Source organism: Sturnus vulgaris, chromosome 9 (genome assembly GCF_052056855.1).
Source record: "Sturnus vulgaris isolate bStuVul1 chromosome 9, bStuVul1.hap1, whole genome shotgun sequence".
In the NCBI taxonomy this organism is placed as follows: domain Eukaryota; kingdom Metazoa; phylum Chordata; class Aves; order Passeriformes; family Sturnidae; genus Sturnus; species Sturnus vulgaris.
This window is the reverse complement of record NC_142251.1, coordinates 5,170,653-5,192,541: the sequence shown is the minus strand read 5'-3', so window position 1 is coordinate 5,192,541 and position 21,889 is coordinate 5,170,653. Positions and strand designations below refer to the sequence as shown.

At 43.6% G+C, this 21,889-nt stretch overlaps 1 protein-coding gene across 3 annotated transcripts in view; it reads right to left on the bottom strand.

The window, feature by feature from the left end:
• Positions 1-7,887: 7,887 nt before the first annotated feature.
• The window catches only part of GLIS1 (GLIS family zinc finger 1), a 179,239-nt gene continuing 165,237 nt past the window's right edge, over positions 7,888-21,889 (bottom strand). For all 3 annotated transcript variants that reach the window (XM_014870607.2, XM_088169682.1, XM_088169683.1), the window contains 3 exons: positions 17,203-17,387; positions 11,707-11,874; positions 7,888-8,546 (listed from right to left, as the gene is read on the bottom strand). In XM_014870607.2, the coding sequence (XP_014726093.2) occupies positions 8,410-8,546; positions 11,707-11,874; positions 17,203-17,387 (490 nt within the window). In that variant the 3' untranslated portion in view covers positions 7,888-8,409. The remainder of the gene's footprint in view (positions 8,547-11,706; positions 11,875-17,202; positions 17,388-21,889) is intronic.

Below are 21,889 nucleotides of genomic sequence, written 5' to 3'. Positions count from 1 at the left end.
ATTAAATAGACTGTTGCATTTGTATTTATCATAGACTGTGAACAAAGTGGGTATTTTTAAATGCAGACTTTATCATGGTCTGAAGAAGCTTTTAGCCAGCACCAAATTCGAATTCCCTCTCTCAGTTAATCATAGTCTTAATTAAACAAAGCCGAGCTGAATAGGGAGGCAGTGAGATAATTTTAGACCCTTAATCCATGGATATGAAATCCTTAATCCACGGATATAAAATAATTTTCCGAAATCGGTAGTGAGCACGTTAACATGTGTGACCTGCAGGGAAACTGAGGCAGGCGCGGACTGTGCTAAGGACCAGGCAGGGATGCTGCAGCTCCGGCCCCGGGTGAGCCCAGCACCGCTCGCAACCTGCCCCAGCCTGTGCTAGCAGGCGAGCAGCAGCCTTTGAACAACTTGTTTTAATTATGTGAGGAGCACGCTAGCTTTCCACAGTCGCCTTTTAATCTTTTTTATATTTCTGTTCACACTCTGTCACAGATCCGTGCTGCATTTAATTACGGCGGCTCGGCTCGTGTGCGGTGCTGAGCTCGGGACGGGACGTGGCTCTTCAATTGCCGACCCCCTTACCTTCTTTATCTCGGGCTCAGGCAAACACGGAATTCTTGGGGTTGCTGGTCACAGAAAATCCTAGCAGACCTATATTTCCAAGACAGATCTGTTGTTCAGAATAAACCAAAAGGATTTGCAGCCCGTCCATGCTTTGCCTTACAATTCCCGATGTCGGTGGCTGACCCAGCGTGCTCTGCAGGAGGGCACCGTGCCTTGGGCTGCACAACCTGCTTCCCTGTCACTGCTGCCTGCACTTCGTGCGGGGCATTGGCCTCTGCCTGGCTCATGTGTGAGGCCCATCATGCTCGTTTTCCCTAAGATGTAGGAGCCTCCATCACATCTCCCTGTCCCAGAGGAGCCCTGTGCACCTGGCTCCAGCCTGGGGACACCTTTCTGTGTTACTGGAGACATCATTATGGTGGCAGTGCACTCCATGGGTTTGGCTCTGTAAATAATTCTGGCATCAGCAGAGGGAGCCCAAGGACACGCAGTGTCAACTGCGGATTTCGGACCAATGCAGTTTTCTGGATGCTGAAGTGTTCCTGACATAAACTCTCTGCCTTTGAGTGTGGCAAGAACTTATTTTTAAGCCCCCAAAATGTGCAGCGGCTCCGTGGGGCCACCTGGATTGTGCTGGAAGGAGGAGGGCTTAGAGGGAGAGGTGTTGCTAATAGGAATGTCTTTGGGGAAAAGACTTTTTTCTAAAAATTATTCATAATCAGATCAGCACAGAAATCCAAGGTGTCCAACATGACCTCTGGTGCACCAGTTTGGTTGACCACAGACCTGCCCATAAGTCTGGGTAAGAAGCAGGATTGGATTTGGATAGAGGGAGGGGTTAAGCTAAACTGTGCAAAATGTTACTTTAGTTGGGATTTGCTGTGGGGTCTTTCCATTAGAAAAACACTAAAATGGAAATTATAAGGATTATTGGTATTCTTGTTCTAAACTTCATTTTATTACTTCTGACTGATCAGATTTCATTGCTCAGCCCTAACACCCATCTGGTTTCTGAGGAAAAAAAGTTTTTTGACAATCACTACGCTTTCTGGCACTGTTCAAAACCATCAAATTCACTTGGAAAATTTATTAAAATGTCACCTTTCTTCATCATTGGAATTCATGTTGATTTTCAAGTGCCTATTTTAACTGCAAAAGGAGCCCTGCAAGCCTGACCTTGAACAAGAGGTGGGCATTTTCAGAGGCAGCAGGGCCTGGGCAGGACGTTTTCATACGGTTATGCCAGAGCTGGAGCTCCCTCTTGTGAGAAAGAGAAATATCAGAAAAATCTGTGACTGTCAACTGTAAATGTGCAGTGAAGGTGGTTCAGCAGGGAACCAATTCCCAGTAGCCTTTCCTGTAAGTCTGCACACACCTCCATCCACTGGGACAAGAAAGCAGGGGATTTAAAGCTACCAACTCGCAAAACTGGGAAGTGGCACCATAATTTATGCTTAGCTGTGGTGTGTCAGCAGAGTTCTGATGCTTGATAAAAATACAGGAGCATTTTTCAGTGGAAATAATTCTTGTGTTCCACACCACTCAGTGACTTTTGTCTCTGGCAAAAAAAAAGGCCTAACTTTATGTCAGCTAATAAAAAGCAGAAAATAAAGGAATCTGTCAGAAGTGAGAAATACTGTTTGCATTTTTGTTTCTTGTGTCAGTGTCAGCTGTGATGAATTGGTGACTCTGCTGCCATCCTCAGCACAGAGCACCAGAGCTGAGTTCCCTCCTGTCTGTGCCAAGACCATCTCCCTTGGGAAAGGAGGGTTCCCAGACCTGCAGAGGGTGCTCAGGGTATAATGGGATACATTATCCAGGAGAATGATATTGGAGACCCTATAGATGTCTTTAGGTATATTTTAGCTTGGGAACTTTTATGGAAAATACTTGCTATTTCATGAGATCTGGTACACTTCAAAGAGAAAAATCTGTTTCAGAAGTATTTTTATGAGCCTTAGGATTAAGTTCTTTCTGGCGGGTGTGATTTAGTGGCAGCCAAAGGGGTGACAGTCAGCAGCAGCAGCGTGACTTCACTGGGGAGAGCTGTGGCAGGGCTTGGGCAGCCCATCCATCATGAGAGCCTGGGAATTGGGGGTCCTCCCTCCTTCCTGCTGGGGACACACCTTGCCCCATGCCCACTGCCAAGGAGGAGCTGCTCCTTACAGAGAGAAGAGAAGTGTTTAAAGAGTTCTGCAACGTTTGTTGGGTTATTTTGCTGTTGATAAATAACCAGGGCTCCTGGTTAGCCATTGGTCCAGCTGCTATGACTCCAACACCAAAGTTGAAGTATTTGGGTTGCTTCCCCCCACCCCATCCCCACCAGGACCTGTCACCTCTGTCCCTTTTTCATCAGGGAAAAGACAGCTCCTGCATCTTACACACTGTCCCCCAAAACCAGGGTGCACACAGGTGCACCTCCAGGGACTGAAACACTGGTTTTCTAGGATGTAGTTTATTAAATCAACCTCTTTTCCCTCTGTGTAGCAAGAGTTAATTGTGCTAGTATAAGAATATTATTCCACAGGATTAAATAAAAAAAAAATTATCGTTTTTCTTACAGCAGGGAACATGTCCAATAATTGATGTGGGAATATTAATGCAATATGTATGTTATCAATTTAGAAAAGCAGAAGACATATTTCCTTAAGCTTCTAATCATTTATACATATGACCTTCATTTATACAGCAGAAGGGCTCTTCCAGAGAGCTACAATTTGCTTCAGATGTTTAGCTTGGGTATTTTGCTTTACCTTCTAACTGCCAAGTTTGGGATTATTTAGCAGTAAAATTAGAAATGTGGATTTGAGTATGTACCAAAGTCCTGACAGGTGTTAATGGAACTCAAGTTGGATATTTTATTCTTTAAATAGTAAAATGTAAACCTGCATTTGTTTAGCTTTGCCTTCCTGCCAACTGTATCAGGTATCTTGTGTGACTAGAATCACTGTTTTCTGTACATGGTCTTCATGGCAGTTTCCAGTGCCTGTTCCCAGCTCAGCCTGTATTTATAATCCTAACAGATTTCAGCTCCACAGAGAATTCCTTAGGCAAATGTGTGATTCTCAACTCAAAGAGATAGGAAAGAAAACTCATAATGCAGCCCAGATCTGAAGAATATGCCTAAAGATGCAAATAGACACCTAAGAGGATTTCTCAAAAGGAAATAAAATCCTGGAGATGAAATTAAAGCAATTTAAGGCAGTTGTGTTAAAAACAAGCAAACAAACCAACCCAAACCACTTAGTCCTTTTTTTCATTTTTAGGCATTCGGACATCTTTAAAAATCTGTTCCTCAGCCCACTGCAATTCAGCAATGTCACTTAGGGAAAACTCTGGTTGAGAGGGATTTCTTTTGTCCCAGTGGTCTCCAGGTTTGCTCAGTTTGCTGTGTGAGGCATGCTCTGTTTCTGGGAGGAGCACTGGATGTTCAGGAAGGGATGTAGGATAGAGGCACAGCACAGGGTCAGCCTCCCTTAGCAATCCCTGAGGATGGGGAGTGTGTCCTGCTGCCCTTCTGAGATGAAGGGAACCTTGAAGTGTGGGAAGATGGGTCCAATCCTCCAATAAAGCAGTGTAGTGAGCTCCCTTCCTAGCCCAGTCCCAGGCCAGTGTCTCCACAGGCCGTGTCTCTGCACTGTCCCTGTGCCCAGCAGCTCATTTTGGTCCAGTGTCTGCCATGCAGGCACACTCGGAGAGCTGCAGGCTCTCAGAAAGGAGGGAGAAACTGAAATCAAGAAGGCCTAAACTTTTAAGAGTTTTGAAAATTAACATCATGCTTTTCTTGGTGTCCTTGATGAATTGAAAAGAACTTCTGTATAACACAGGGCCAGAAAGGCACTTTTAAAGTTGAGTTACTTGGTTTTGAATGAATTTACTGGCACTGACGAGAAAACCTGTATTTGCACAGAAGAATTATTTTATTTTCTTATGGCTCTACTACCACTACAAAAATCGTTTTGCCAAAGGAATGGATACATTTCATCTCAGTAGGAATGCAGCAGAAAGTCTTAGTCTTATAAGGCCTTTAGCTAGATTGGGACTTTGTACAATTTCAATGGTTTAAAGAAAAATTCTGTCATGGTTGAGCGGTTTTCAGCCCACGGAGCCGAGACAGGCAGCCTTGCAAGGCTGTGACGATCTATGGCTACAGCCCTCCTTTGGCTGACTCTGGGCCATGGACTCCCAAATCACCTCAGGGAGTTTGCAGTTTGCTTTGAAATTGAAGCAGAGAGGAGCTTTTAGTGTAACTCTGCAGATCTCAGAAGGGCTTATCTCAGGAGGGAATATTCCAATGGCTTTGTGCTCAGTGAATTAAATTATATAGGCTGGCTATTTTTTCATCTTCTGTTGCACTGACCTAATTTAATACAAATACATTACTGGAGAGCTGAACTAAAATCGTGTAGGTCTTAATAAGATCATAACAAAACCCATTGAAATCTTTTTCTCTTATGCAATTTAAATTCAATTTACAGTCACTGTTTATTTTCACATACTTGGTTGTTGTTTTAAGCACTGGGGTTTTTTTGCACTGCTTGCGTAACTTAGAGCTATTGCAGTATCAAACCGGTGCTCTTAATGTGCTCTGGAATTTGGCCTTTTGGACTTTTACCATTTAGAAAATGTATCCAGCTGAAAGGACAGTCTCAGAAACCGGGGAGCCTTTCCACAAGCAGCAGCTGCTCCTGCTGTTGGGTGTGCACGTAAGAACAGAAAATGATCTGAAATGTTCTCAGTGCCTGCATCCCTTCCCTGGGAGCACGTCCGAGCCCTGAGCAGGCTGCAGCCATTCCTGCTGCACACCTGAGCCTTGGGGCTTGAACACTCCTCTGCCCTGTTGCCACATCAGAATGAGGGCATTACAAGCGTGGTATTTTGTCACTAAATGCTACACGTTGGACTCGATGATCATGGAGGTGTTTTCCAGCCTGAACAATGCTGGGATTCTGTGAGCACATCTCATCAGCTCACCTGCAAAGGCCCCTCTGGAGCACGGCAGGACCGTCACTGCTGTAGCCTGTGAGGTGCTGCAGCAGGATGGGAACAGAACAAGCATTTTGGTTTTCTATACAATGAAAAGCCTGAGCTTGATTATATTAAAAGCTTTGAAGTCCTGCTGAATGTTTGGCTTCCAGCCCAGCTGGTGGAGAGTGCAGAGAAGCGCCTTTGCTGTTTCAGTGTCAACTTGAAATTAATTTTCTCTTTCCCAGCTTGATCAGCCACTGAAGGTCATCTTATTTCAGTTGCTCCTAAAGTGTCCTGCATACACAGAGTACATACACAGGGGTAAATGGGGTTTGTATTCACCGGGGAAATTATTTGTAGCTATTTTTCAAGTAGTGTAATTTATTAGTTGAATTCTGTTGCTTAGATTGAAAAAGTATCTGACAGTCAACTGGAACCAGCAGTTCCATTTTAATTCCTCAGGGTAATAACTTTCTACTATTATATATAAAGCCTTACCCCAGTTATTTATACATATTAGTTGTTGGGGTTTTTACAGCACCACAATGAGAAACTTGCCAAGCAATAAATTCCATTGAAAGGTTTCTTTGTGTCTTTAGGAAAAGCTTACATGAGATACTTCCCTACTTACATGTAATAAAAGGAAATAATAAGGTACACAGCACACGAGTAACCATTAACTTGTGCTATTGTGTATTTTACTGGCTTTATTATGGATAACTTTCCAAACCATACAGACTCAAACAAGTGCTTTTGCATTTCTCTGAATCTATCCTTTTAATTTACAGAAAACCTGATTCACACAGATTGTGGAATTAAATCATCACCCCAGCTGCTATGCTTTAAGTTTCCCAAACCTTTGTGAATCATTGTGTGGTTTTGAACAGCCTGGTTGTTGTGACATAAGAATTTTTGTAATTGATCAAATATGTTTAGGATTGGTTGGTTTGTATTTTTAACAAAAAAAAAAAATGCTGTTTTTAGAAGAATTTATTTAATTTTTAGGAAATTGAATTAATCTTGTTTTTAAGTCACGATTTCCTTTCTGTGTTTCCAACTAATTGCAGCACAGGAATTATTTTGATTTTTGTCTCAGACATTACAGTTTTGTTGGGCTTTGGATATTTTTCTAAGTCTTCTGTCAGAAGCCCTAGTTCTTCCTGCTTGGCAGTTGTTAAGCTACCTGCCTCCTTGTTTAATGTTCTGGGAGAGAGTTCTGCCCACTTAATGTCTGAGACAAAAAAAACCCAACTCTGAGGCATCAGAATAAATAAACAGGACAGAAAGCCAAACGTGGCCGTGATCAGAAGGAAAGCCACATGTGTAGGCTTAGAGCACAATTTGGAGCCTTTCTGCATTTCAGTTCTAGGAGAGGAATGATGAGTCAGTGCTGCCAGGGCTGCCTGGCCACAATTAATGGGTTTGCAGCTGGCACTGGGTGTTCTCGAGAGCCAGAGAGCTTGAGGAAGCCTTGCTAAAACGGGGGGGTCGGGTCACGTAACCCCACGAACCTTGTTCTGCAGTGACTAAAACTTCCTGAATGTCTAAGTTTCATTCAAATTTCTTGAGGACAGAAAGCTAAATTGGATACAGAGACCCCTTCAAATGCACTAACAAGGTGCAACCAGGCCCTGGAGAAACAAGTGCACCATGCAGGCTCTGGTTACCCTGTGTTTGCAGAGGCTGCAGGGGCTGGGGAAGGGCACAGGGGCACCAGGGATCCTGATGCTCCCACAGCAGCAAAGCTGTGGGGTCCTGGAACTGGGACACAGGTGCCCTGGGGGACTCGAGCTGTGTCCCACACTTCTGGGGAGAGAAGAGATGAAAAAAGGAAAGTACCATCCTCATCCCCAGACTGGGTTCAACCCAGTTTAGGCTTTTCAGTGGTGCCCTGTGCCAGCCTGCTTAAGTCCAAGAGAACAGACATGGATTGATGCAGGGTCTGGACAGCCCTTCTAAAGCCCTACTTGCAGTGGCTTGGAAATGAGAACTCTTTTTCCCCCTTCCAGTTAGTTTTTCCTTACTGTTCTCCCAGAGCCATGGGACAGGACATGGTTTCAGGGGCTCAGCTCTAACAGGCCAGCTTGGCACACACTGGGGGCACCTGGCCCCGTGCAGGATGTGTCTCTCCCAGGAATCATCACTACGCTGGAAGTGCAGCCCAATGGGGCCAGAGCCACAGTGACAGGGAACCAAACTACTGCAGGGGACCCCTGTTCCACTGAAGTCCTTTGGTTTTGTTCACATACACGTGGGCTGTTTTAATGTCACAGTGACTGAGATGTCACTGCTTTGTTAAAATCCCTCTCAGGCATGTTAGGAGTGCAGTGGTGTTAAGAAATGACAGTACACTTGTGTCCAGTTTTTAATGCTTTCTTGTAAAATTGAAAATACAAAACCAGCTGAGCAAATGTAGATCTTTATATACATGAGGTCTCTGATTAAAAAAAATCCTTTTAGTTTAAAAAAAAAAAAAAAGAAAAAAGGGAAGACCGAACCAACAAGTTAAATGAAAACTGATTAAAGGGAACAACATTCTCAAATTGAAGCATACTTTCCAAGAAGGAAAACATCTTCTTTACAAGTTTATTATATAACTTACATTTACACTTTACTGAGAGAACTTACAAAACAAGCTGCTTGAAATACTCCTCATTCCCTTAAAGCATGAATTTCAAAGTGCCACAGCAAAGGAACAGGTTCCAATATTACCTTATACAGACTATTCATGTATAAAATGGTTTGGTAAATGTGAGGTGTTCATTTAAATGAGCACATATAGGGATACAGACTAAATAAAAGCACTTGAACAACATCTTTGTTATTACATACGCAGTTATAGGTATAATAAAGGAAACAAGGCCAGCACTGCTCTTAGGTATCTGTGTAGATGGAAGGAATGTGATTCAAGCAGTGATCAAAGGCACTGTTCTGGAAGAATCCATTTTCATCCGTTCCACTGGAGACCATGTCCTCGGATACACACTGGGCTTCAGAGATCCCCTCATAGCCTGCAAGAGCATGGACACGAGTTAGTGCCACAGTGCACGAGAGGAGGAAGCTCAGCTTGGGCCTGGGATCACCCAGCACAGCACAGCACAGAACAGCACAGCACAGCACAGCACAGAACAGCACAGAACAGCACAGAACAGCACAGAACAGCACAGCACAGCACAGAACAGCACAGCACAGCACAACACAGCGTTAATGGAAAGACAGCAGTGTTCAGCATCAAAGCCTTCCCCAGGACATGCACAAATTTCAGTGGGTGTTTGTGTCATCATGGCTGGTGCTCTCACTCGTTTCTGTGCAAAGCTGTGCACTTGCAAGTGAAGTGCAAGTATCAGAGCATGGCTCTCTTGGGACTCAGTCATTATCTGAATAGGACATCAAAACAATGAGTGGGCAACTGTCCTACTAAATGTGCACTAGAAGTGATGCAGTCCTCTTGGTCTGTGTTTTTCCTTTAATAGCACTTCAGAAAAATATTCCATGTGTCTCCCAGCTGCTCTTAAAATCCAGAAGAAATCTGGATCCTACATTTACCAGCTCTCCACATAGTGCAGGTCTGAGGAAGCATGGCTGGGGCAGGTCAGGCTCACAGAACATATGGAAAGAGCTTGAACCTCAGCCCACCAAAGCCCACCAGGCCATGCTGGCTGCTGCTTGCCAGGCTACCAGAAAGCCACGGCAGTAGAGAAGAATTTCCCTGTCCTTCTTTCATAATGCCAAACTTCCACAGCTATTACAAACCTCCTGAGCTGCACATCCCTGTGGAAAGGAGCAGGTTTGCCATTCTGCCAGATGCTACAGCAGCTGGAGTGCCAGGGGGTCTAAAGTTTATTGCCTACCCCAAAGGACATGAAAATTCCCTATTATGACCCACTGTAGTCTGCTTTTGTAACTGGCCAGTCAAGACCCACATGCACATGTTCATTTTACTGCAGTCCAGCTCCTCCTTACTTCCCCTCTGCTGTGTTCACCCCCTCAGCATCATCCTTTATACACATTCTGGTTTCCTTCACCACCTAATTGGGGTTGGGTCTTCAGAAAAGCATCTGTGTGAACTTCAGCACAATGTTCTGACCCTTGGACTGAGCCCCCAGGGACCCCAGAGCCTACCTACCATAACTGGAATGAAAAGCACAGCAGCAGCTGAGGGAGCACATGGAACAAGATGCAGTTTAGCAAATGCCTGTGCTGACACAGAAAGTCAAGCCCTCACACAGACTGGGGACTCCACTGGGGATGGCTGATCCTCGTGCTTGAAGCACCAGACCATTGGGAAATGACTCTTTTTCTGTGCCTTGGTGGAAAATTAGGTGATTCCTTCTCTTTGGCCTTCCTCTTGTCTTTTCCACACCTCTGCAAGCAGGTGTGCCTGGGTGGGGCTGAGCCAAACGCTGCCCAGGCTCCACAGGGGCCTTGGGGCTAAGTGGCACCACAGCAGCAGCCAGGGATGGATCCTGCATCCTACACAGCCACTCCTGGCTGCAGGAAAACCTGTCCACTTCACTGTGGCTATTTTACTCTTAGGTCTTTCTTATTTTTTGAGATCAAATTCTCTACTTACTTACATTTCTGCATTTTCCTATGACTTATTAATTGACTCTTGGTTTACAGGTCAGATTCTGCTGTCTGCAGAAATCTGGCACACAGTGAATGTCCAGAGGTTCTGGAGGACGACCTCAGCATGTTTATCTATGTTGGGCCAAGTGGAGTGACCATATTTTGATAAGTTTTGCAAGTGTTTATGTTATGCTAATTTCTATTTGATGAGCCTGTATACAGGGTGGATACAGAACCACAGATGGATAAAACCCAAGATAAGCATACACCCCAGAAATCATTATTAGATTCCAGATAGAGTAAACTATCCAAAGTCCTGAACAGAAAATAAAAATTTATTGACTGTTAATGTGATTCATGGAACAGCTGTTTGCCAGTCACATTTGGCATTCCTGCGAGATGAGATCTCATTTAATATTAATGGTGCTATAAAAGCCTGAAAAAAATTAATGCATAGCCTTGATGAATCTTGCAAACCTGAATGGTTCTATTTTACACACTAAAAGATGAGATGAGATTTATATATTTCATACATGTTTATATTTCAGCCTTTTAAGTATTTGCATGCCTCAATAACCACTCTAAAAACAAAAATACTAAACAGAAACATTTCATGATAGTTTAGGCCCAGACAGAAAAATCAACTGTTGTTGAAGTTGGTGTCTTGCCACAGTATTATTCTTTACTGCTACAATTTCTTTTGGAAAGTTTATTTAGTCTGTTCTTTAAATATTGCAGGCTGTCAATCTAAGCTTGAAATTTGATGTTAACATGAAAAAACCCTATGTTTTAGTAATATCAAACTTATGAGTAACACTAAAGAATTCAAAGTTGAAGTTGAAACTTCTTCTTAAATGTTTCCCTTGTGTTGGTTACTGATGCATGCACTTCCCAGAATGGAACAGCAGACAAATGCGTGCACACTTGCTCTGAACAGAGTCTCCTTTAATACAAAACAAACAGGAAAGTCAACTCTAATTTTGTGGTCTGAGTCAGGCCCCAATTCAAAAAGCACTTAAACATATGTTTTCAGTATCGTTCTTAACCGAGGTGCCCTCCTGAGTGCAGACATGAAGAGAAATTTCTTGGAGATATGTAAGTAAAGACTGCAGCAAATGCTAGTGTTTTATGGCTCTGACAATACTCATGTTTTGTTTGATTTCAGCAAGTCTGTCAATTCTTCATTTTAAAGGTAGAAAAGAAAAAAAATACTAAAATACTGCAGTACTATAGTAATGTAGCCATTATAATTTTGACCTGATTATAAAAGCCTGCCTGAGCACACCTGAGATGTGCAATGAACAGACCACACAAAAAATGTAGGCAGCGCCTTGTCAGCTCTCCTGACCGTGAGTGCTGCTTATGGCATCCAGAAGAACAGAAGAGAATTTGTCTAGCAGTCAAATACAGCAGGATTAAAAAAAAAAAAAATGCTTTCCTTCTGGGGTTTTTATAGATGAAAATGAATTTCAGGGCTTTTTTTTATACAAACATGTTTTGTCATAACATTGAATATAAAATAATATTGAATATAAAATGTATTCTTTGCCCCTCCTGCTACAAATATCATATGGATAATTCCTTATAGGTGGAATAAATTACCTGCTGAAGCTAAAGGTGCATTGAGTATGTGATAGCCATTCTGCCTCAGAGGGTTGAAGCAATGGGATTCCCCTGTGAGCACATCACTGCTGACAGACTGGTCCATTGTTCTGTAGCAATCTCCGTAGTGGAAACAGTTTTGTATGGAGTGAAAGCTGCCTTGGTAACCTGAAAGCAGATATTGCACACAATTCAATCCTTCTGCAATGGTACTACCTCCACTTCTGTCACAGCATTTCATTGCTGTTGGCGGGGTTAGTTCCTCGGTTTTATCTCTGGAAAAATTATCTATAAAGTACAGTTACAGAAGAGTTGCATCAGACTTGGTCCCACAAGGTGCTGTGGACTGTGATCCCCATCAAGCAAAAATCTCAAGGATGGGCTTCATTTCAAGCAATAGATCAACTGAACACATTCAACAGCACACTTGGTTCCAAGCTAAGCAGTGAACCCTCCACTGGATCAGGTCCAGGATGCTCAGCTCCTAAGGGAATCTGAAACGAATCCCTCTTAATTTAAATACAATAATACAGTATTTAAATAAATAGCACTGTTTTGTTTTCAGTTAAGTCTTTTCTCATCCAGTGTGTGCACTGCTGGAGACAGTGCTGTTTATCCGAAACACCTTCACAGGTTCCCCAAACTTCTTTCCCTGCTCTTGATTCAAACGAACCCCTTTCACTGGACACAGGGGGCCACAGGTAAAATTGACCTAGAACTGCAGGACTGACTCCAGATTGTTGTCACGTGAAGACTGAGTTCAACCAGAGGCTCTTCTGCTCCTGGAAAGTGCTAAGATAGATCTGCATGGTCTCTTCTTGCCTCAGTCATTCTGCTTTTGGGACGTGTTTGACTTTTGTCCTCCACATACCCAACATTAGATCCTCTTGTTTTCTCCCAAGGCCTGTATTATCAGTACCCAGCAGTTTGGGTTTTGCCACCAGAAGTTGTACGTATGAATGAGTTGTAGAAATGAGTTGTAGACAACAAAAGAAGATACTTAACAGCAAAGGACAAATGAATTGCCGAGGATGGAATTTTGCAATTTATGAGTTGTTCCAACATCCCAAAAAATTGTAATTTGTTCCCGTAAGGATGATCTCAAAGTATGTCACAATATTTAAACCAACCATGGCCTGACTTAATTATCTTCCTTCCTCCTGCCTCTTCCTTATTCCAGGTGCATTGGACATTACTATCAGCTATCCCTTTTCCTACCTTCTCTGAAATGATTCTCCTTCCCTTAAATGCAACTAAAGTCAACCAAATTAGCTTAAAGTCTAGCAGAATGTGCTTCAGGATTTTTCTCTAATTGCCAGAAAAAATATGGAGCTGTTGTCTTTCTTCCCTCAGTCTTACTGAGACTGAAACATTTCCTCAGGAACTCCTGCAGAAGGCTCAGGGCAGTTCAGTGAATCCCAGTCCCAGCCACGTTTCCCTGTTTCCAGCTGACAGCTCAGCCCCACTCTCAGCAGAGACCTGCCCTGCTGGGCTGCCTGTGCAGATCTTCAGTCTGTTTGTTCAGAAATTAAATCCCTGTGCCTGTCCCCAGAGCACCTGGGGCTCTATGGGGGGAATGTGTCCTGTACAATTCCTGCAGTGTGCAAGCTCTCTCCTGTTCAGTAAGATCTCCCACATTTCCCACTGTTTTCCCTCTACTACCAAAGTCTGACCAAGCAGACAGTACCAGGCAAAGCTCACGGTCTGGGCACTTTGTATTTCTTAAGGTGGTAATAAATAAGGCCAAGTGAGGCAATTCTTGAGTAGAAATGAAATAAACTCATTGAGTGGTGAAAGATTTGCTCTGAAGCTTCCCAGTTTAGTATGTGCTTTGGCAGAATCTGCAAGGATTAGATGCTTAATTTTTTGAGAACGTATGATCCACTACAAAATACCTGAATTGTTGATGTCCATGATCAGTGAAGTCCTAAAGGATGGCTCTTAAAGACACTACACACTCTGTACCAAGGCTGCTCGTATTTGCTGCTATGGAGAAGGAAGCCCAAAAATTTGGAAAGCTGAGCATTAAATGATGCATGTCTTTCCTTGGAATAAACAGCCAGCCACCTCTATTTACTGCCTGGAGAGCCTGGCTCAAAGAACCAAGGAGCTCTTAAGAGAGGTAGCACAGCCCTCTTTTGATGTGGTTTTAGGTACAGTGTGTTATTGATTGGCTTTGATAATTATCCTGACTTTCTGTTTACAAAACACAAACTCCTTGCTGTAAGCCTTCTAAAAATACATCCTTTTGAGATGTGCAATGAAAAAAAGAGACACTTCGCTTCAAAGAAGGCACAACTGGTTGCAGAGAGCACTTAGATGCATTGCTAAAGAAAGAAAAAATGAACCTTTTCCAGAATGTCTGCTACAGACATCACTCCTAAAGAAGGCATGATGTGTATTTTCTCTCTCCCTGTAACTGCTGTCCTTCCCTTGTGCTCCCAGGTTTGCCTTTGTTACATCAATTAAAAATCTTCATGATCTACAGAGCTGGCACAGTGGCTTAGAAAAGCAGAGAGCAGCCAAGCACGACAGAACTGGATTGAAACTAGTCGGATCCAGGGTTTTCCCAAGACCTGTGGGGAAAGGTTATTTTGAAGTGTTTTATGTTACACTGTCTGGAAATACCTGAAGCAGAGAATTGCCTCAGAATCAGAGTCTGGAAAAGAACTGCCATAAGCAATGAAATTCTCTTTTGGATTGCAGTGTTTATCCCTCAGCACCACTGTGAGATAATCTGAGAAGGCAGAGGAAAAAATGTTCCTGGAACCACCCAGTGAAGAGAGGAGTGTAGGAAAATCCTGGTGCTACTGCCCTGCTGAGTTCACCAGGACCTGATTTCTGCCAGGTGCTATACAGAGAAATGCACCTTCCCTGTTCCAATGTGCCTGCAAGGTGGGATAAATGCAAGTGTGAACTGAAGAAAAAACATGGAGTGAGGATGGGAAAGGGTACAGCAGGAACACAAGTCAGGTAGAACAAAACATGACACTAAAAATGGGATTTCTGACCCTTTGGGTTCATTGCATTTAGTTGTGGTTCCTTCAGATTTCTTTAAATGCTTCACTGGGAAAATATGGGGAATTAAAATATGATTAAAATCCCATGACCAAGCATTCAGTTAACCACATATGGTTGATTAGAATAAATTAAATAGGGAGCATTTGTTACAAATTCTTTAAAAAGACTCCCTTCAGTGGTTAAAATACAAAGTAAGCAAGAAGGCTGGTCCAGTGCAGACATCCATGCTCCTTCTAGAGTGCAAATCTGTAGTACCAACTTGGCAATAAGTGTTACACCAATATTTTTTTTGCCACATGGATTTCAGGTTTTCCTTCAGTTTTGATTTAAATCAAGAATTTTCTGAGGTTATTTTCAAGTGAAGAATTTACTAAATGCCCTGTCAGTTTAAATGACCACTGTTAAATGTTTTAGGTATAGTAGATGTAGAAATATAGCAGTTCATAAAGGAATAAACTGAGTTCCAAGCATAACATTTAGTTAAAATTTTGCTTTGAAATAATTTGTGGCAGAAAAGCTGCACTTAGCCACTTCACACAGTGCACTGGCTGCCTCTGCTTCTCTAAGGCACAGCCTAGAAAACTTCAAGCAGCTTTAAAATGAATGATGTAATGAGCAAATAATTGGAATACGGCTATTAAATGCCATCTTGTTATGTCATGTCATTTACATGTATTTGCAAATAAATCTCAGCTTTTCAAATTCCATAAAATTTCTGACAAGAAATCATGTCAGGTATAAATAACTACAGGATTCCATTGCCTGCCAAATTCTTTTGGCATGTAATGATTTCCATGTGATTTTACTACAGCTAGGTTAAAACATATAAATAATGTCAGCTTGTTCTTTCATTATCAATATTTCTGCTACCAGCCTGACGAAGCTGCCATCTCCTAAAAATTCCACATCCACGCTGTTTATGTGCTGCTGTACAGATGCCTGGTTCTACACTAGGTTTATGTGGTGTACCTTTCTCTGGCAAAAATTCAAAACTCCCAAATTATTACAGATTCCATTAGAAAAATGTGCTATTAATGAACTGAGAGGCCAAAAAAAATAAAAAGTGGAGCAAGTACAGCTAAGTACAGGTTACAGATAATTGGTTTCAAAGGCTGCTAATCAAAACTGATTTTGGAATGACCATTTCCATAATTAATTTATAATAATACTTCAACATTTGGCCAAAGTGGAAAATTATTGCTTTTTCAAAACCACATGACATAACACTTAGAAAGCAACAATTCATTCAAAAGGAAATGTGGTTTTCTTAAGGAATAAAGTCAATTTATTTAAGTGGTTCAAAACTTGTTCTGTCTATGCATTTGTTTCTGCCGTAGTAATGAGCTGCTAAACTTTCCTCTTGTGGCTTGTAGTTATTTAGCTCATTATAGCAACATAATCATATATCATTATATGCTATCATAAATCTGCCACTTCTCCCTTACAGAGTTAATCTTTTTAAATTGAATAATCTGTTGAGCATCAGGTTGAGTTAGTTTTTCCTTCAGCACAAATCATTAAATATAATACATTTTAACTTTCCAGACTAAGCCTGTCCAACCAAAGAGCAAAAACACTGCTCAGAGAACGAGGGGCAGAGGGAACTGTTGGGAACCCCAACCCCATCCCAGCTGGGAGCTGCTCATGGGTTTGTGCTCAGGCTCTTGCAAGCAGACAGATGTCCTGCACACTTCTTTATTGGGAATATTTACCACAATTTAGCAGCTCACCATCTGGATTTCGTAACAGATTTCTGAAATATGCAAGCTCCTGTTACTGGAAGAATCTGTGATAGTAGTATCTCTTGCTAATTTGTGCCTCAAAAATTTCAGCAACATTAATTATTTCCCACATCAGAACTCCAGAATAGGTATTTAAGCTTGCAATTAAAAAGGCTGAGTAATTCAGAACAAGAAATATTTTAAATTAAGCTGTGGGACAGCTGCTTACTGCTCCCATTCCTGTCCTCGAATCCCACAGGCACTCTACAGTTGTACAGAGTGCATTTACATGTTACTGTATAACGTAAAACACGCTGAACTTCCAAATAATAAATGAAAAAATGTTTGTTTTCTTTGTCTAATTCCATGTCTTGCACATCACTATGAGTGGGCTGAGCAGGACACTGCCAAGGTGTGCCTCAGCCCATGTATTTTGGGACTGGATGGCCCTTGCAGGGTCACTCTCCAGGCTGGATAACCAGTCAGGGGAGGTGGATGGCCAGCAGCCTTCTACTGAAGGACCTGAATAAAAGCAATAAATCTGCTGTTGGGACAGCTTTCCCCATTATAATGACATATCACAGCATGGACCTGCCTGAAAATCTCCACCTGTATGTACATCAATCCAGTTTAAAAACTGGAGTTCCCATAGAAATGCTGACAGTATAAGCCAAATATGAAAAACCAAAATAAATTCTTTCTCTTGAGCTAGAAATTAGAAAAGTTGCAAAAGACAAGAAGAGGGAAGAGTTACCTTGAGATCCCTGCTGTACAGACTGGTTGGGAAATGGGGCGTATGGTGTATTTGGTATCCCAGAAAACTGCTGCCCATTGGGTGACTGGCTGTGGGATGATGGAGAACCATGCTTCTGCAAGAGGGAAGGTGGAACTAAAGCTTTCAGGGGGCTGACAAGTGGAGAGATTATGTTGGGAGCAAGCCTAGAAAAGAAAATACAGAAAAACTTCACATATCACATCATAATATGGTAAAATTAAATACCTGAATGAACTACTTCCATAATGGCCAAACTAGAGAGAAATTTGTTTTGCAGGTACAAATTATATTGAAAAAAAGGATAACAATGCAGTGCTACTTTCAGATATTTGCTAGGAGGCAAGAGAGTTAGACAAGGAATTCTGTTCCTTTACACTGACTTCCTGGACTCACCATAACAACAGCATCAAAATGACACCACTCCTCAGTGAGCAACTTAAACACAGCTCAGTTTGATTTGGAATTCTGTGAGCTGAGATACATGTCCAGAAACAGAAGTGGAAAATGTAGCTAGAATGAGTAAATGCAAGTAAATTGTGCCTACACAGCTTAATGGGGTAAAGCTGTAACGGGGTCAGGCTGCAGCCAGGACAAAGAAAAGCCTTGGTTTCACTCTGCAGATGAGCAAGGAGTGGATCTCGTGCAGCTGTGACAAGGAAGGGGCTCGGTGCTCCACAGCCCATGGTGTCCTGTCAGACAGCACAGACAGCGTGGGGAGCTCTCAATACCCTCTCTGCTGCTCTGGAGCTTTTGCTAAGCTTAAGAAGGGCCTCTTTGAGCAGCAAAATCCACCTCACTGTCTGAGAGCCACCCTGTGGAAACTTCCCAGCTACAGAACTCAAAGAAGAAAAATAAAACAACCTCTGCAGGTTGTAATAGATGTCACCGAGCTGGAAAAAAATACTGAGCACAAACCGTTGGAGGCAGACAAAAATTAACGAAATAAAAATTTCAGTCTCTCACGGGTGTCTTCCTCTCCCCCTGCCCATACTGCTCAAACACCATAAACCATCATTTCACACTGCAGCTTCTTGGAGCAGTTGGACCGACCTTGGGAGAGAGGCTGAACACTACACGGGACTGTGCACGGGGTAAACAGAGGGGAGCTGTGAATAAATGGTGACAACAGCTTAACCAAATTTAACATGAGAGGCACAGGAACGCTGCCAAAAGCTGTCACAGTGACACTTTAAATATTAGAAGGGGTTTAAATCAGCCAATCCAAGCCCATCCTATGCTCAAATAAGTCATCTCCCAAAACAAAGAAGCAAAGACTGGATCTCCCCAAACTAAACTGAGGAATTAAACTAGTGTTGTTAAATGGGGTGAAGGCAAGGATATTTTCAAGTCAACTAGAACTGGAAAACAATTTTGTTTTGTGAGAAATATAACCCCTCCAGTAAGTGCTGATCAATAATACTGTTGAATTCAAGGAACCAACACGTAAGGAGAAAAATATGCTATTTGTTCTAGTTTGGAAAAGGCCTGGGGCTGCAGAGTTGCCAAAAAGGGACCGGGGTGTGCCGGGGCCACCTGTGCTCCGCTCAGCTCAGGGACCGAACGCTCTCTGGAGCCCGCGCTGCTGAGGAGCAGAGGCAGGAAAAACACCGAGTTTATTTGTGCAGCAGCAGCAGCAGCCGAACGGCAGGGGCGGCTCCCCTGGGGCCGCAGCTTCTCCTCAAAGGGCTCAGGGGCCGCGCCTGAACCGCAGCTCCAGGCAGGGCCGCGGGAGCCGCTCGGGAGCGCTCGCTCCGAGACTGCGGCACAGCCCGGCCCCTGCTCCGGGACACGGCGACAGACAGACACAGCGACAGACAGACACAGCGACAGACAGACACTGCGACAGACACTGCGACAGACACCGCGACAGACAGACAGACAGACACAGCGACAGACAGACAGACACAGCGACAGACAGACAGACAGACAGACAGACACTGCGACAGACACAGCGACAGACAGACACTGCGACAGACACTGCGGCAGACAGACACAGCGACAGACAGACACTGCGACAGACACAGCGACAGACAGACACTGCGACAGACACTGCGGCAGACAGACACAGCGACAGACAGACACTGCGACAGACACTGCGGCAGACAGACACAGCGACAGACAGACACTGCGACAGACACAGCGACAGACAGACACTGCGACAGACAGACACTGCGACAGACAGACAGACACAGCGACAGACAGACACCGCGACGGACACAGCGACTGACAGACACAGCGACAGACAGACACCGCGACAGACAGACACAGTCACTGACAGACACAGCGACAGAAAGACACAGTCACTGACAGACACAGTGACAGACACACAGACACAGCGCCCTACACGCGCCAGCATCGCTCTTAGAAGCCTGGAAATGCTTCTATCTGAAAGGAGATTAAAAAGATTGCAGTTGTTTTCGTTGGAAAGATAATAGCTAGAAGAGCTCATGATAGTGACATTTATATGGGTAATGACCACACACACATTTAAAACAGAAACAAAAGATGTACTAAAAACTCCAGTGCCGGGATGAGCCAGAAACCGCTCTGAATAGGGGAGGGAAATGCTTCTGGGGAGCGAGTCCTCTGCAACTGCCTGTGTTGGGTTTCCTCTGCCTGCCCTTGGAATGTCTTGTCCTGGCTACTGCTGGGAAACGCAGCACCCCATAGAGACCTGCCGGGCTGCTCCGAGTGCTTTGTTAGCATGGGCCATCGTGCCTCTAAATTCTATGTGATCATGCTGCTTGTCGAACAAAAATGGTACGCTTAGGTATCCAGCTGTGGGAATACTGAAAATCCCAGCTTCCCTACCCAGTTTAACTACTCCCAGAGGCTACTTAAATCTTAACCACGGGAGAAGAATTTAAGTTTTTATTGTTATTTTTAAAGCAGTGCTTGTCCCCACTCACACTCTTGCGTTCCTGTTTTTCCTGTGTGTGATCTCAACAGGGTTTGTGCCTCGAAACCTTTGAGATGAGTGTTCAAGGGTGGAGAGGGGCGCAGGCCGTGCTCCAGCTGGGAATGCCGAGCAGTGTGTGCAGCTGGTCCCGCCGGGCACGGCTGCCCCGTGCTGGGGCTCAGCAAACATTGCTGCCTCTGGGCAGATGTATCCCAGGAGCAGCAACCGGAGCTGAGACCCTGACAGCTCCGGGTAACGCCTGAGCATCGCTGCCTCTTCTGCATCAAGAGAGTTTCACAGAGTTGAGCAGTTCACCATAAATATGTTCTACTCGGGCTCTCCCAAGAAGGAATTTAATATGTTTCCTGGAAGTTAAGGCATAGTTTTCAGCTAGGAAAGAACTTTGCTCAGCAGAAAAATCTGGCTATGTTAACCTAAGTGGCCAACATGGGGATCTGTGTCCTTAAAATATTCATCACAATCCCTACAGCTCAGGCTGGTCCCTAAAATATAACCCTGTGTGTGTGTGTGTGTGTGTGTGTGTGTGTGTGTGTGTGTGTGTGAATGTGTTCTGGCACACTCAAAGGGAGATTTTCATCAGCAAAACTGTCCAGTCTCCAGTGCTCGTGTTTTTAATTCTCTCCTGAATATCTGCCTACTAATTAGGTTGCTGTGATACTCACATTGTTAAAAGAGGAGGAATCATTCCTGATACAAATTAAACAGCTAATGCATTAGAGCCGAAAAGGTGATGCCTTCTGTGTGGAAGATGAAACACTGAAAGACTTACAGCAGGAACTCAGCTGGATACACTAAAATTCCCAGGCAGTAGCTCAGGCATGTGTGTTTCAATAACTAATAGCCTGCACATTTCCTGTTAATACTGTACTACAACCACAGTTTGCTTTGGTTTGGATAGAAATAATAAATATATACCATATATTTTACCTTAATTGTAACTTGCATAATTCAGTAAATTTGCAGGTCCTTTGGGGCCTTTTAATATATATCTGTGCCTATATATAGCTATATATAAGGAGATATAAATACTCTCACAGGCATGAAAAAAAATCCATATCCTTCCTTAATTCATTATATTTGAGGGCTCCTGGCTTGATGGAATATTTCTGTTGAGGGCCATACAAGGGTGTGATGGGGGAGCCTCCTCTCCACCCTGTCCAAAACACAGGACACACACCACAGAGAGAAGGAGCTTGGCTGAAACAAAAGAAACATTCTGCTCACACAGCATGCCCTGGCCTGTGCCATTCACATCCACAGGAGCCACAGAATCAAACAAAATACCTATTTTTTTACGAAGGGACTGAATAATTTAATGGCCAAAACCAACATTTCCATGCTAAGCGAGGGGTAATCGCATCTTGTGCTCCAGGATGTAAAGTGATCACCCATGGAGGCAGAGAGGAATTCTGCTCTCTTCACTCACCACACAGCTCAGGGGGACTGACCATGCACTGGGGGCCTTCTCCAGCTCCCCTGAAGCACCACTGGAGGATGGTGCTGCAGATGGAATTCCTGTCTGAGGGAGCTGGGATGTGAGGTGGGATTGCAGGGCCAACGCTTCCTCTGAGGAGGCACCAGCAGACAATCAAGGGAAAGGACTACTCAGAAAAATCTTACATGATTCATACACACAACCAAAAGGAAACTTTGGGAATAACTGAGCCTAACTCAGTAACCACGTTGTCTGTGGCACTGTGCACATTTCTGCACCAACACTGTGTGAAAATGCCCAGCTCCACAGCC